Source organism: Schistocerca nitens, chromosome 2 (genome assembly GCF_023898315.1).
Source record: "Schistocerca nitens isolate TAMUIC-IGC-003100 chromosome 2, iqSchNite1.1, whole genome shotgun sequence".
Taxonomy (NCBI): Eukaryota; Metazoa; Arthropoda; class Insecta; order Orthoptera; family Acrididae; genus Schistocerca; species Schistocerca nitens.
In genome coordinates, this window is record NC_064615.1 from 355,425,275 (window position 1) to 355,438,957 (window position 13,683).

At 40.8% G+C, this 13,683-nt stretch overlaps 1 protein-coding gene across 3 annotated transcripts in view; it reads left to right on the forward strand.

The window, feature by feature from the left end:
* Positions 1 to 7,199, forward strand: part of LOC126236178 (probable multidrug resistance-associated protein lethal(2)03659) — a 417,284-nt gene extending 410,085 nt beyond the window's left edge. For all 3 annotated transcript variants that reach the window (XM_049945275.1, XM_049945276.1, XM_049945277.1), the window contains one exon: positions 6,745 to 7,199. In XM_049945275.1, the coding sequence (XP_049801232.1) occupies positions 6,745 to 6,780 (36 nt within the window). In that variant the 3' untranslated portion in view covers positions 6,781 to 7,199. The remainder of the gene's footprint in view (positions 1 to 6,744) is intronic.
* The last annotated feature ends 6,484 nt before the right edge of the window (positions 7,200 to 13,683 follow it).

The window sequence follows — 13,683 nt, forward strand, 5'->3', positions numbered from 1 at the left end:
TGAGCTAGAGGAATTCTTTTATGTGTGAGGAAGTGCAATGAATTTCTTAAATCACAGAGTGTTTGACTCCTGTTTAAAACTTAACACTTTGAGGACCGGTCATTGAGAAGAATTTCTAGCCCAAAAGTCCAAACATTTATGTCAGTATTTTAAATTTTACTGGCACATTTGTGTGATGTATCTTAAAGAACAGTACACACATTAAAAGACCAATATTACATGTGAAAGCTTAGCTACTCTTGTAGCTTATTAATCTTCGAGATTAATATTGTATGTAACAGCTTAGCTTTTCTTTTATCTTCACTATGTATATTTATTTAAACCATTAACTTTTCCTATTTGTGTGTTCACCCTACTCAACAATGATGTTGCTATTTGCTGACATCATATGGCCTGTCCTCTGAATATCTGCTGTTATTGGCTGGTGAGATTACTTGACATAAGCAGTGATTGGCTAACAAAAGGGCATCACAATCAACTGCTTTGGAAACTAACGTACTGTGTTTGGTGGAATTTGAATTTATACTTTCGTAATTATGAGATTTGTAGCTTATCGTAATAAGAAAAGATGAAGTGTAGATATTACTGCACATCAAAGATCTTTCCAAGACTTTTTTTCGGGGTTTCATTTTCTAAAGCGGTGGCGGGAAGATCGACACTGGTGTATAAAATGTTAACTAATCAAAGGATTGACAAGATTTAGAGTTCCGTGGGAAAGTATATTGTCACTTAACACAGGAAAAGTGTATTTTCACCCGGAAAAAACTTTTTTTTTAATTTTTTTCCTTGCTCACTTATGCACCCTGAAGAGTGATTTTTCTCATCTTCCTGTTGAAATGTTTCTTAGACTAGTCTTATCTTTCCACTGTTGATGCCTCATTCGGATTATCATCAGTATTCTTGGAGGGTTGGTATAATACCATACAACATTGTTACCAGCTGTTACAATACTTAGCTCTAGTAACAGCAGTATTACATTATTTTTTATGTAAACAACCCAATTTTTAGAGAGGGCACAGTAGATTTCCTACTCAATTTTCATGCTACCACAAATTGTCTATATTCATGCTGGATATGCTTTTTTTTCTCTTTTATGGATCAGCATCTTGGTGATATTGCCTTGCAAAATGCTGTGGTTTCCAAATAAATCTTTCTTTGGTTACTGTTACAGTTTTACATGTGCATGAAGGTTGTTCAAAGCAGAACATACATCCTCTTTTGCTCTTCCTTGTTCATTGACTTAACAGCTGTTCATATTATCACCATGCCACGTGCTTTTTTCCTTCAATTTCATTAATATAACTTCAAAGGTGACATTATTGTCTACATAATGCACTACCTTAGTAGTCAGTGTTCTTTAATGCTGAAGCTGTTGTTTGCTTCCATCATAGATCCAAGCTGGAGTTGAGATTTATTCTGTATCTTCAGAACTGCATGTTGTCATTTTGTAATGGTATTATACCTATTCCTCATTCATTATCCGTAGTATCAACCCTGAATATTGAGGTCTATAAGGTGAACTGTTTCATCTATTCAGTATTTACATTTGGTATTAATTCTACTTCTTTAAGGATAAGCAACGTCTAATATGGATTGACATTGTGTCTAGGACAATAGAATAATAGTAATTTATTGTCAAAAATTAAATACAGTTAAATATGCTGGAGAATATAAACCTTATATGATAATTGTAGCCTCACCAGGGGATACCGGCTTGTTGAAGGCACTTTATGTGTTGGGTGGGGACAATTATGAGCTTTGGAGAAGCTGGGGGGAGGGGAGGGGCTATGCTGGTGATAGCGTAGCTGCTGGCAGGGTCACTCAAGTTGGATTGGCCCCAGCAGAGGAGCCAGTCAAAGTGTGTCTCGCACCATATGGCACGGGGGTGGTGGGGTTCTGTAGACTGGGTCATCAATCCCTCTAGGGGAACTAATCCCAAAATGAAAGCCTGGTCCTCCAGGTTGGGGGTTGAGCATAGGGCCTTTTAAAAAGCCTATCATCATGAATAATTTAACAAGGAATGCTAGGCTGCCATTACAAAGATGAATTGTGCCAAGGAACAGGATCACACATATACAAGTGCTTAAATTTTGGAACATGGAACATACATATTCTGCTACAGATAGGAGCTACAAATAGTATTGGAGAAGAGATGCTGAGGTATGGAATGGGAGTTCTTGCACTTCAGGAAATCAAGTGGAAGGGATGGGGTAAGATTCATAAACAAAAAATTTTCCCTATATTATTCAGGAAAAGACGAAAGACAAGGGGAGCAACGAGTTGGGTTTATGGTCTACAAAGATATATGTAAGTGTGACATTGCTTTCACATGACATGACAAATGGATATGTACTCTGTGTATCAAAGGTAAATTTCATGATATGATCTTTGTGAATGTACATCCACCAGCAGAAGAATCAGATGAAGATGTAGCAGGTGATTTCTGTTATCAGCTACAGAGGGTTTTTGATAGAATACCTAGATATGACTCCAAAATAGTCCATAGTGACTATAATGCCAAACTCAGCAAAGAAGAGGATTTCAGAAGTGCATTTGGTAAGGAAAGTCTGCATGATGAAACTGGTAATAATAGTATGAGGTTTGCACCATTTGCTTCTGCGAACAAATTAAAAGCAGTCAGTACTTCTTTCTCAAGGAAAAATATCTACAAAGGGGCCTGACAAATACCAGGAACAAATGAAGCAAACCAAATAGACCATATATTGGTATCAAAGAGGTGGGCATCTGATTTGGAAAATGTGTGCACTTTTCAAGGAACTAACACAGATTCTGACCCTTATCTAGTAGGAACCAAAATGAGGCAGAAACTAGCTATGGCTGCCAAGAGAAATAAAACCAGAATAAAGAAATGCAATAAATAACAACTGAAAATATGTATACCATTCTAGAGTATCAGAAGAGACTGAGGCAGGAGTTACAAACAAACAATGAAGACCATATAGACAAAGAATGGAATGCTATTAAAAAATGCCATTCTGATAACAGCACATGAAATACTGGGGGAAACAAGGAGAGATAGAAATGAAGTGTGGTATGATGATGAATGCAGACAGGCAGTGAACCAGAAAAAGGAAGCAAGACTGAAGTGCTTACCATGGAATACAAGGTCAAATCAAGCATTATATAATGAAGAGAGAATAGAGGCAGCAAGGGTGTGAAGGAGAGAAAAAAGGGAAGCCATAAGGAGAAAGACAGATGGGATGGAAGAGCACTATCAAAGAATAGGAGCAGAAAGTTTTATAAGAAAATTAAAGAAGGAACTCAAGAATATAGACCCAAAATAACAGTATGTAAGGGCAATGAGGGGAATTTGCGGGCAGAAAATCAAGATATTCTGGACAGATTTTTGTGTGAAAAAGATGACTGCAGTCAAAATGCAGGTACTGCTTGAGTTTGGTGAGCCATCAGAGAGGAGGACATCAACATCTAGGAAGCTGGGTTGAGGAGGACCACATGAAGTAGATGGGAGAGAAGGTGTGCCAATGCATCTGCCTGTCTTTCTCTGCTCCTCTCCTTTGTTGTTCCTTTTTTCCCCTATCTCTCTGTCACACAACCTACTGACGCTATTATGTGTTGTCATTCTAGACCCTGCACACTCCATCAAACAGTGTTTGTCCCTCTACCCTGCCATACACTACTATCCTTTTCCCTTCCCCGGCCTCTCAAGTTTGCTGCTAGCATCCCACATGATATCTGCTTTCTGGGCTTGAGATGCTAGAGTTAGGTGATCACGTGTGCATGAGGTATGCTTGCTTGTGTGTAGGAATTGCGTGTGTATGTGTCTCTTTTACTGATGACAGATGTGGCTGAAAGCTTTAAGTAAGTGTCTTTTAATTGTGCCTGTCTGTAACTTAATGTGTCTTCTTTGTGGTAAGTAGAAATCTGTCTTTTCCTACAAATTTCCATTTGATTTTGTAAATAACAATGAAAAACAGGAAAATAGCCAGGCCTGGACATGTCCTTAGAATGATTACTGGACAAATAACTGGAAAGGTTCTTGAATGGAGACCAACTGGAAGAAGGCAGAGAGGAAGGCCACAGAAGTGGTGGATAGATGATGTGGAAGAAGATATAAAATCTTTCAGAGTTAGATTACAGTGGTGAACTGCACTGGAGAGAACAGAATGGAGAAAACTTGTTGAAGAGGCTAAGACCCATGAAGGGTTGTAATGCCATGAGAAGAAGGAGAGGTACTTCTCTACAGAGAAACGAGCTCATATTAGACAAAATAATCCACAGATTTACTGTAGGCTATTTATGTCCCTAGGGCACAATACTTAGTATTGATCATCAAAAAAATGTGCCATCTGGACACTAACATCCAGAAGTACGCCTTTGGATCATTGTTTCATCCCCCTCTGCTAACCCTTCAACAAAAATCTCATTTGTTGAATATCCACATACACTCAGTGCTTAATTTAATTTAATATATATATATGGTGGAACTCAGAATGTGACAAAATTCATGAAGAAAGACATCATGCATGATTAAAATTTCAAACACACAAAATAGAAGAAAATGCAACCAACCTCAAAAATATCAGGAAAAAGTTCACACAAATTATCAGGCAAACCAAGAGACAATCACAGAAAGATCTAATCGACTCAATAGAAGAAAATTACCACAAAACCAATTCCAGAGACTTTTACGAAATGTTTGAAAGACAGTTACAAAAATTTGCCCCTCCCACATTAATTCTGAAAAGGGAAGATGGAAAAATGGCACATAATGACAAGGAAAATGTCGAAATCATGGAAAAAGCAGTTAGTAAACTTTTGAATTGTGAAGAACCCGAGGAACTTTTAGCAACACCCATCAAGACTCCACCTGATCTCATAAATCCTCCAACAATCCAAGAGGTGGAAATGGCACTCAGAGAGATGAAAAATTATAAGGAATGCGGAGAAGACCAAGTTTTTGTAGAAATGTGGAAATATGCCAGTGATACAGTTCGAACATCCTTACACATAGCCTTAACAAAAATCTGGATAACAGAAAAGCTCCCCAAACATTGGTTCACAGCCATAATCCACTCACTCCACAAAAAAGGAGATAAAAGCAACCCAGATAATTACAGAGGTATCTTTCTCTGAGACTGCACATACAAGATTTTCTCCAGAATCCTATACAAGAGAATCAAAGAACAGTTAGAGAAAGAATTAGGTGAATACCAAGGAGGCTTCAGACCTTGGAGCAGCTGTGCAGAACAGATCATCACTTTAAAATTAGCCATAGCATATTACAAGAAACAAAATAAATCTCTTGTAACAACCTTCGTGGACTTTAAAAAAGCATATGACTGTATCCACAGACCTTCAATGTTAAAAATCTTAAGAAATTTCGGGTTCCATACAAAATTAATCAAATTGATAGAACTCACCTTAACCAACACTGTATCAAAAGTCAAGTTCAGGGGGGAACGCTCTGAGCCATTCATCATAAAAAAAGGTTTATGACAAGGAGATTGCTTGGCACCCCTCCCTTTCAACTGTGCTTTAGAATACACAATGAGGGAATAGTACAAGACTAACCCAAAGAACATCCAAATTGGAAGACCCAAACACAACATAAGTTTAAATTGTCTAGGATTTGCTGATGACCTTGCTCTCTTGTCCAACAGTATTCATTAAACCAAACAACAAGTTATCTCACTACAGGAAATAGCACAGAAAATTGGTCTGGGAATATACTTTGAAAAAACAGTCATCATGTTAACTGACAAACTACTCATATACAAAATTGCCATAAGAAACCAAGAAATCAAAATCTCATAATATATAACCTCAATGAAAAGCCAACATGGCATAACAGAATAAACAAATTTACCAGAGCACAATATATCACCAAGAACACCTACAACAAAAAGGACCTGTCAATAGCAACAAAATTAAAACACTAAAAAACAGCCACTCAACCAGAAATAACATACACAAATTAAACCATCTTCCAAACAACTAACACTGCACAAATAGACAAAATACTCAGATAGAGAGAAGAATCATCGGAACATGTATCAACAAATTGTACCAGAAAGATGGACACTGGAGAGTAGCTACAAATGTTCAGTAACAACCAGCCACTATGTCTCTCTCTGCTAATGGCATTATTCAGATGCAGAATGGAGAGGCATGTTGCCAAAAAACCACTCTCACAGCTGTTAAAAGTTTCCCAGACCTGGGAGCCACTACTTCTCACTCAAGTAGGTCCTCAGTTGGCATCACTATGATGAATGCACCCTGGGATTTAGAGCAACATATAAAACATACTTAGCAGACTTCATGTCTTGTGGAGCTGAGTGAAAAACTGGAGAAAAGAAAGTGTAGATAGATTATTTTATATACTGTGTGCTATTTCTTGTTTGATATATATTATGCTGATTATTAATACAAAACATCCATGCCATTATTTCTGTGATGTACACAAATGTAGAGAGAAATTGGAGATACATCTACACACTGTTGCAGTGAACCAGATACATCATTGGTATACAAACCAATTCCTAAAAATTATTAAAACACTGTCATAAGATTCTAGTTACTGTAATGTAACACTAGCTTAAACAAAATGTTATGAAGACTATAAAATAAAAGATAAACACAGCCAACTATTGTGATAAGGTAATAAAAGGGCATAATTTTAAATAACACTTATTTTGTGCATGCAGCTGTGGCATCATACACTTTCTACTTATACGACTAACTGATTTTTTTTGTTTTCTTCAGTCTTACAGAAATAGAATGCATGAAAAATCATCATGAAGAATAATTAATGAAGAAATATGAAACATCATTTGGTCATTAGCAAACAAATGAAATCCTTAATGGGAAACAGAACAAGGAAGAGATGGTGACATTGAAAGGAGTCTTCAAAAACTGTCAGAAAAAATTCATTATTCATGATAAGTGTCATCCTATTTCATTTTGTACTGTTTTGAGAAATGTTTAGTATATGCCACTATTGTTTCAAGAAATCAATTGCAAGATTGTGTTTGTGTAAGTGAGGAGAGCTAACACAGAAAAAACCTCCAGAAATCCCATATACTAAAATTCAACAATACAAAATGTACTATATATGAAAATAATGTGTTTCACCTAAAAAATATTGTACTGCAAACCATATGTTCCACATACAAAGTATTATTGCATAAAAATACCACATTGTGAAAGGAAATTTTAAAAAAGAAATAAATACAATAATGAATATTAATTTCTATTATTTTGCAATTATCAGCTTAATTCTTTGTCTCGTACCTAAGAATCAACTCTTCATACAACAGAGATAGAAAAGGCTAATGGAAAGGATGGGTGACAGAAGATTCTAAATGTTGTCTTTGTTAGTGTTTATAATAGTAACTGAATTGTGAAATGCAATTTATTCATCTCGTGACAAGCAGTTGCAAACCTTTTGGTTTTCTTGCAGGAGAAACCTCAGGAATTTGATGAGCAGTTGAGTAAATGAAAGGAAACACAGTAAAACAGCACTGATGTTCACTGTAGGATAATGATAATATGTTATTGAATAAAAATGATAAATAATGGACACAGAGATTAAAAAAAAGAATGTGGTCTCTGTACCACCGAGTTCACTGTTTGTTTAAGTCCCAAGTAGCAACACACTATGAGCAAATGGCAAGTGGGTGAAATATAAATGAAACAGTATAACACTGTTCACAAATATCAAAGAAACAAACAACACAAAATATTTTAAATTGATTATCATAACACTCCATTTCAATAAATGTTTAAGACCTTCACTGTCTTTTTTCTCTGAGATATTCACTACTGACAACAAAAGTAGCCATCTTTGTGTACCCAAGTTGCTTCTAGTTAGTGGCTTGGTGAAAATATCTGCTTGCTGATCTGCACAGCTGACATGTTCCAGGTTGAAGATGCTGAAGTTGAATTTTTCTCATATAAAATGATGCTCCACATCTAAGATCTATGTGTGTTGTCCATTTACGATGCTCAGGGCTCTTGATCAACCAAACGCCATTTTTGCAAGATGTAACATAGCAGATTATTCCAAGTCTTTATTTCTTTATTTCTTGCAATGAAGTATGTACTGTCCTATGAGGTTATATAGCTGGGGAGGGGAGAGAGAGAGAGAGAGAGAGAGAGAGAGAGAGAGAGAGAGAGAGAGAGTAGTTCCTCCCCCCCCCCCCCCCCACACACACACACAGCTGACACTGAGCACTGGACTGTCTTAGTGTGTTACTGATATATGATGCTTTTAAAAATCCCAGTTCATGACCTTCATTATTTTCAGAGATATAAAATTTTACCTGAAAACAATAACATCATTTCTGGTACTATAAAAACCAAGCTGGGTATCATAATGTGTTCATTTATAATCTCAGATGAAACAATAACTGTGAAATACTCACGTCATAGAAATTGTGTGTCTAGGATATTCTTTTCTTCTGTTTCAATAGCTTGATGATGTAAAAAAAGATTGTTCCAAAATTATTATTAAATTACATTTTGTTGTGTGAGGATTGTGAAAGAGTGAGAGAGTGTATGCAAGATATATGTAAACTGTGGCTATTTTATTTTGCTGACAACTATGCAGAGGGTGTTCATAATTAAAGCTCCAATTTCAAAATGCTGTAGAAACTAAACCACTGCTCAAAATGATGTCAAATTTGAACAGCATATTATTGATGCAGAAGGGATTGGGGGGGGGGGGGGGGGGGGGAGGAAGGAATGTCACACAGAGAGGGGAGGGGGGGGGGAGGGAAATCAACAAAAATTTTATCAATTGGTGGCACTGTAGCAGTAATAGTAGCAGTAGTAGTAGTAGTAGTAGTAGTAGTAGTACTAGTAGTATTTGTTGTTGTTGTTGTTGTTGTCTTCAGTCCAGAAACTGGTTTGATGTAGCTCTCCATGCTACTCTATCCTATGAAATTTTCTTCATCTCCAAGTAACTGCTGCAACCTACGTCCTTCTGAATCTGCTTAGTGTACTCATCTCTTGGTATCCCTCTACAATTTTTACCCTCCACACTGCCCTCCAATACTAAGTTGGTGATCCCTTGATTCCTCAGAACATGTCATACCAACTCATCCCTTCTTCTAGTCAAGTTGTGCCACAAATTCCTCTTCTCCCCAAGTCTATTCAATACCTCCTCATTAGCCAAATGATCTACTCATCTAATCTTCAGCATTCTTCTGTAGCACCATAAGCACTGTAAGTGTCTTAATGTTAATGTTGTGACTCGCCGATCATTCAAAGTGCCGCCGCGCAATTACGTGCATCGTCTACATGCGACGCTGTCTGCCAGCCATGCAGCAGCCGCGCCACCTAAGTGGCCAGCCAGCCAGCGGCCGCTAGACTTGGACTCAGTGCTCATTCGAATGTTACAGTGTTCACATGTCTTGCTTTGTCTACTTGCTCAGTGACATATATGTGTTGTATCGTTTCGAAATATATGCTTTCAATATGACATTATAACAATTGGCGACGAGGTAGTGGATTTTTCCTTTTCATCGTTGACCCACAGGTTTCCATGGCTACTGTCAAGCAGCTATTGCAAGGTCTCATTGAACAGCAAATGCTTCTCACATCGGCGATTCGCAATTTCGTTGTGGCATCAAATGCGGGACGTTTCTCATCGTTGTCTATACCTCCTTTTCCTCCTTACAACGAGATGGCAGAAGACTGGTCTGATTACGAAAAACTTCTTCGACAGCACTTCTTGGCCTTTCATGTCACGGACAAACAAACATGTAAGTCTCTGTTCCTTTCATGGATTTCACCTCAAATGTTTCAGTTGTTGTCGCAATTGGCTCCTTTGAAAGATCCTGCGTCTTTGTCTTTTGCTGAAATGTGCTCACTTCTGTCCGTATATTTTCATAAGCAAACGCATGTGGTAGCCTCTCATGTTGCCTTTTATCGTTGTCAAAAACAACCGCATCAATCCTATCGCACTTGGGCTGCTGAACTTCACGGCCTCAGTCAAAAGTGTCAATTTGTTACTGATGTTCACAAAGAATCCTATGCCGATTCCATGGTACGGGATGCTATTATCCGGTCGGTGCCTGACAAAGAAGTTCGGCAACATGCCCTTCAGTTGGCAAATCCGACTCTAGATGAAGTCCTATCCATCGTGCAGTCTTTTGAAATTTCTTGTGCCGCTGGGGCGCAAATAGAGGCATGGGGCGACATCGGGGAAATACAACCTATGTGCGCTGTTGACGACGCATGCGGTGCATCCCCGCCGGCCGACGTGGCCGCAGTACGCTCCCACGCGCAGCCTCAGCCTACCCGTAGACAACCCTCTAAGAAACTGTAGCAAAACCCCCGGCAACTTCCTTCATGTCCGCGGTGTTTTACGAAACATTCACAGGAGGACTGTCCCCAACGTTGGGCCGTGTGTCAAAATTGCAAAAAGAAGGGTCATGTGTCTGCCGTTTGCAAATCTGACCGCATACAGGATGTTCATGACTGTTACGATGATTCCACTTCTGTGTTGTCTGTCAATTGCACTTCTTCCCTTTCAGGGAAGTTATTCCTCACTGTCCAAATCCTTGGTCGGGATGTTCGCATGCAGGTGGATACCGGTTCTGCTGCCACTATAATTAATTCTCAGACGTATCTTCATTTGGATTCTCCACTCCTATCACCTGTCACTCAGCAATTACAGACGTACAATAAACAGAAGATTTCTCCCTTGGGACAATTTAATGCTGAGGTATCTTACAAATCCGTCGTTCGCACTGTTCCCATATTTGTGGTCGACCAGAGTAACGCAGAGAATCTTATTGATTTCGATGCCTTTCGCGTTTTTGGGTTCTCCATAGATGAATCTGTCAATATCGTCTCTGATGCTATTCCTTATGCTCAATTGGATTCCTTGTCGACAACATTTTCGTCCCTTTTTTCTCCTGGGTTAGGCCGTGCAAACTACTTTGAAGCTCATATCACACTCAAACCCACTGCTCGGCCTAAGTTTCTTTGGGCTCGGCCCATTCCTGTGGCCCTTCGGGATCGGGTAAAACGGAAGCTGGATTGTCTCACTACTTCAGAGGTCTTGCTTCCTGTCACTTCCAATGAGTGGTACTCTCCCGTTGTTGTCGTTGCTAATCCCAATGGTGATATTCGTCTCTGTGGCGATTTTAAAGCCACTGTAAATGCGCAATGCCTCATCAAGACCTGAAGAATTGTTCACTAAACTTGTGGGAGGCCAGTTTTTTTCTAAAATTGACCTGTCAGAAGCTTATCATCAACTTCCTCTCGACGCTGCTTCCCAGCAGTTTCTGGTCCTTAACAGGCCTTTCGGCCTTTATCAGTACCAACGATTGCCATTCGGGGATGCCAGCGCCCCTGCTCTCTTTCAGAGATTCTTGGAACAATTATTGCTCCCTGTCCCTGGGTGTATAAATTACATGAACGACATTGTTGTCACTGGCTCCACCACTGAAGAACATCTTCAGAACCTCCACACACTTTTTCATGTCTTACAGACTGCCGGTCTTAAGTGTAATCTTCAGAAGTCACAATTTTTTCAGGCATCTATCACGTACTTGGGGTTTCAACTCTCTCGGGATGGTATTCGTCCACTTCAGCAAACTGTCACTGCAATCGATGCCCTTCCTCACCCAACATCTGTTAAGGATCTGCAGGCCTTCTTGGGGAAAATAGCAAGTTTTTACCGTCTGCTGCTTCGGTGGCTCAGTCGTTGCATCGCCTGTTGCATAAAAACGTGCCTTTTCACAGGTCCACGTCATGCGATGCGGCTTTCCAGAAATTGAAGACTATGCTGAAACAGGCCCCATGCCTGGCTACTTATCGACCTGGCCAACATCTTGTTCTTGCCACGGATGCCTCTCAATACGGGGTCGGTGCAGTCCTTGCGCACCGTTTTTCTGATGGCTCTGAACAACCAATTGCTTATGCCTCCAAAACACTCATGGATGCCCAACAAAACTATTCTCAAATTGAAAAAGAAGCTTTGGCCATTATTTATGCTCTTCATGAGTTTGATGTTTTCCTCTATGGATCCAAATTTCATCTTGTTACGGATCACAAACCACTTGTTTCCTTGTTTCATCCATCATCGTCACTTCCCGACAAGGTTGCACACTGCCTCCAGCGTTGGGCTCTTTACTTGTCTCGTTTCAATTATGAGATTCATTTCCGGCCGACGGCTCAACATGCAAATGCTGATGCACTGTCTCGCCTTCCCATGGGTCCTGATCTGGCATTCGATAGGGACAAACTTTTGTGTTTCCACCTGGATGTTGCCGAGCAGCGGGTTGTGGACGGATTCCCCATCACCGGGGACCGGCTGGCGGCTGCTACGGGTTCTGATCTTACTCTTTCCCGGTTTTTACACTGTATTCAGAAGGGTTGGCCAGAGCGTTCGTCCACTAAGACTTCTGACCCGTTGCGGATCTACTACACTTTGCGCTACCGCCTCACGGCTCAGGATGGTGTTATCCTCCTTTTCACTGACAATGCTTCGCCGCGTGTTGTGGTACATGCGTCTCTGTGTGCTTCTGTCTTGCACCTCCTTCACCAAGGGCACTGGGGTGTCTCTCGCACAAAATCTCTGGCGCACCGTCATATGTACTGGCCTGGCATTGACTCTGAAATAGCACACATGGTCGCTGCCTGCAGCCCTTGTGCGTCACAGGCCGCCACCCCGAAGTCATCTTTGTCACCGTGGCCTTCGCCTGAGACGCCCTGGGAGTGCATTCATGCTGACTTTGTGGGACCTTTTTTAGGTAGTTATTGGCTCCTCGTAATTGACGCCTACCCTAACTTTCCTTTCATTGTCCGTTGCATGTCGCCTACCACCGCAGCAACCACAAGTGCTCTCGCCCGCATTTTTTCTTTGGAAGGCCTTCCCTCTACTCTTGTTACTGATAATGGTCTGCAATTTGCCTCTTCCGAATTTGCGGATTTTTGTGCTCTTCATGGCGTTATGCATGTCACGGCCCCTCCGTTCCATCCACAATCAAACGGTGAGGCTGAACGACTGGTCTGCACATTTAAGGCTCAAACGCGGAAACTCCTGACTTCTTCTCCTGCTCATGATGCGCTTCTCCAGTTTTTGGCTTCTTACCGTTTCACCCCCATGGGCGACCACAGCCCGGCTGAGCTCTTACATGGCCGACAGCCCTGCAAGCTGCTTCATCTTCTGCGGCCTTCCACCTCACGTCCGTGAGTGTCTTTGCTTGGTCGGTTCACCGCCAATGACCTTGTCTGGGTACGGGGATATGGCAGGTGGCCAAAATGGAGTCCAGGCGGCATCTTACGACACCGTGGCTGACGCCTGTATGAAATCCAGACAGACACGGGTGTTGCAGTATGTCATTCGAACCAGCTTCAGCCTCATGTGCTGGCAACGCCTGTTCCGAATGCTGCTACACCACCTTCGGCTCTACCTGACGCTCGGGATCCTGGAATCTCTCATTACTCACAACGCAGCCCTCCCACCTTCATCTCGGTGCCAGTACAAGAACGGACGCCACCGGGAGACGTGCCCATGCAGGAACCGGATGACCATCATCTGTCAGAGCCGATCTACTCGCCTCCAACTCCTATAGACGCCGACACATCGCCCATGTCTCCTGTTATATTAACTGGACTTGCCGCAATGGGCAGATTGGTGCACGGGGCCCCGGCTGATTCGACCCCTACATCTCCTGTCATCTCGAC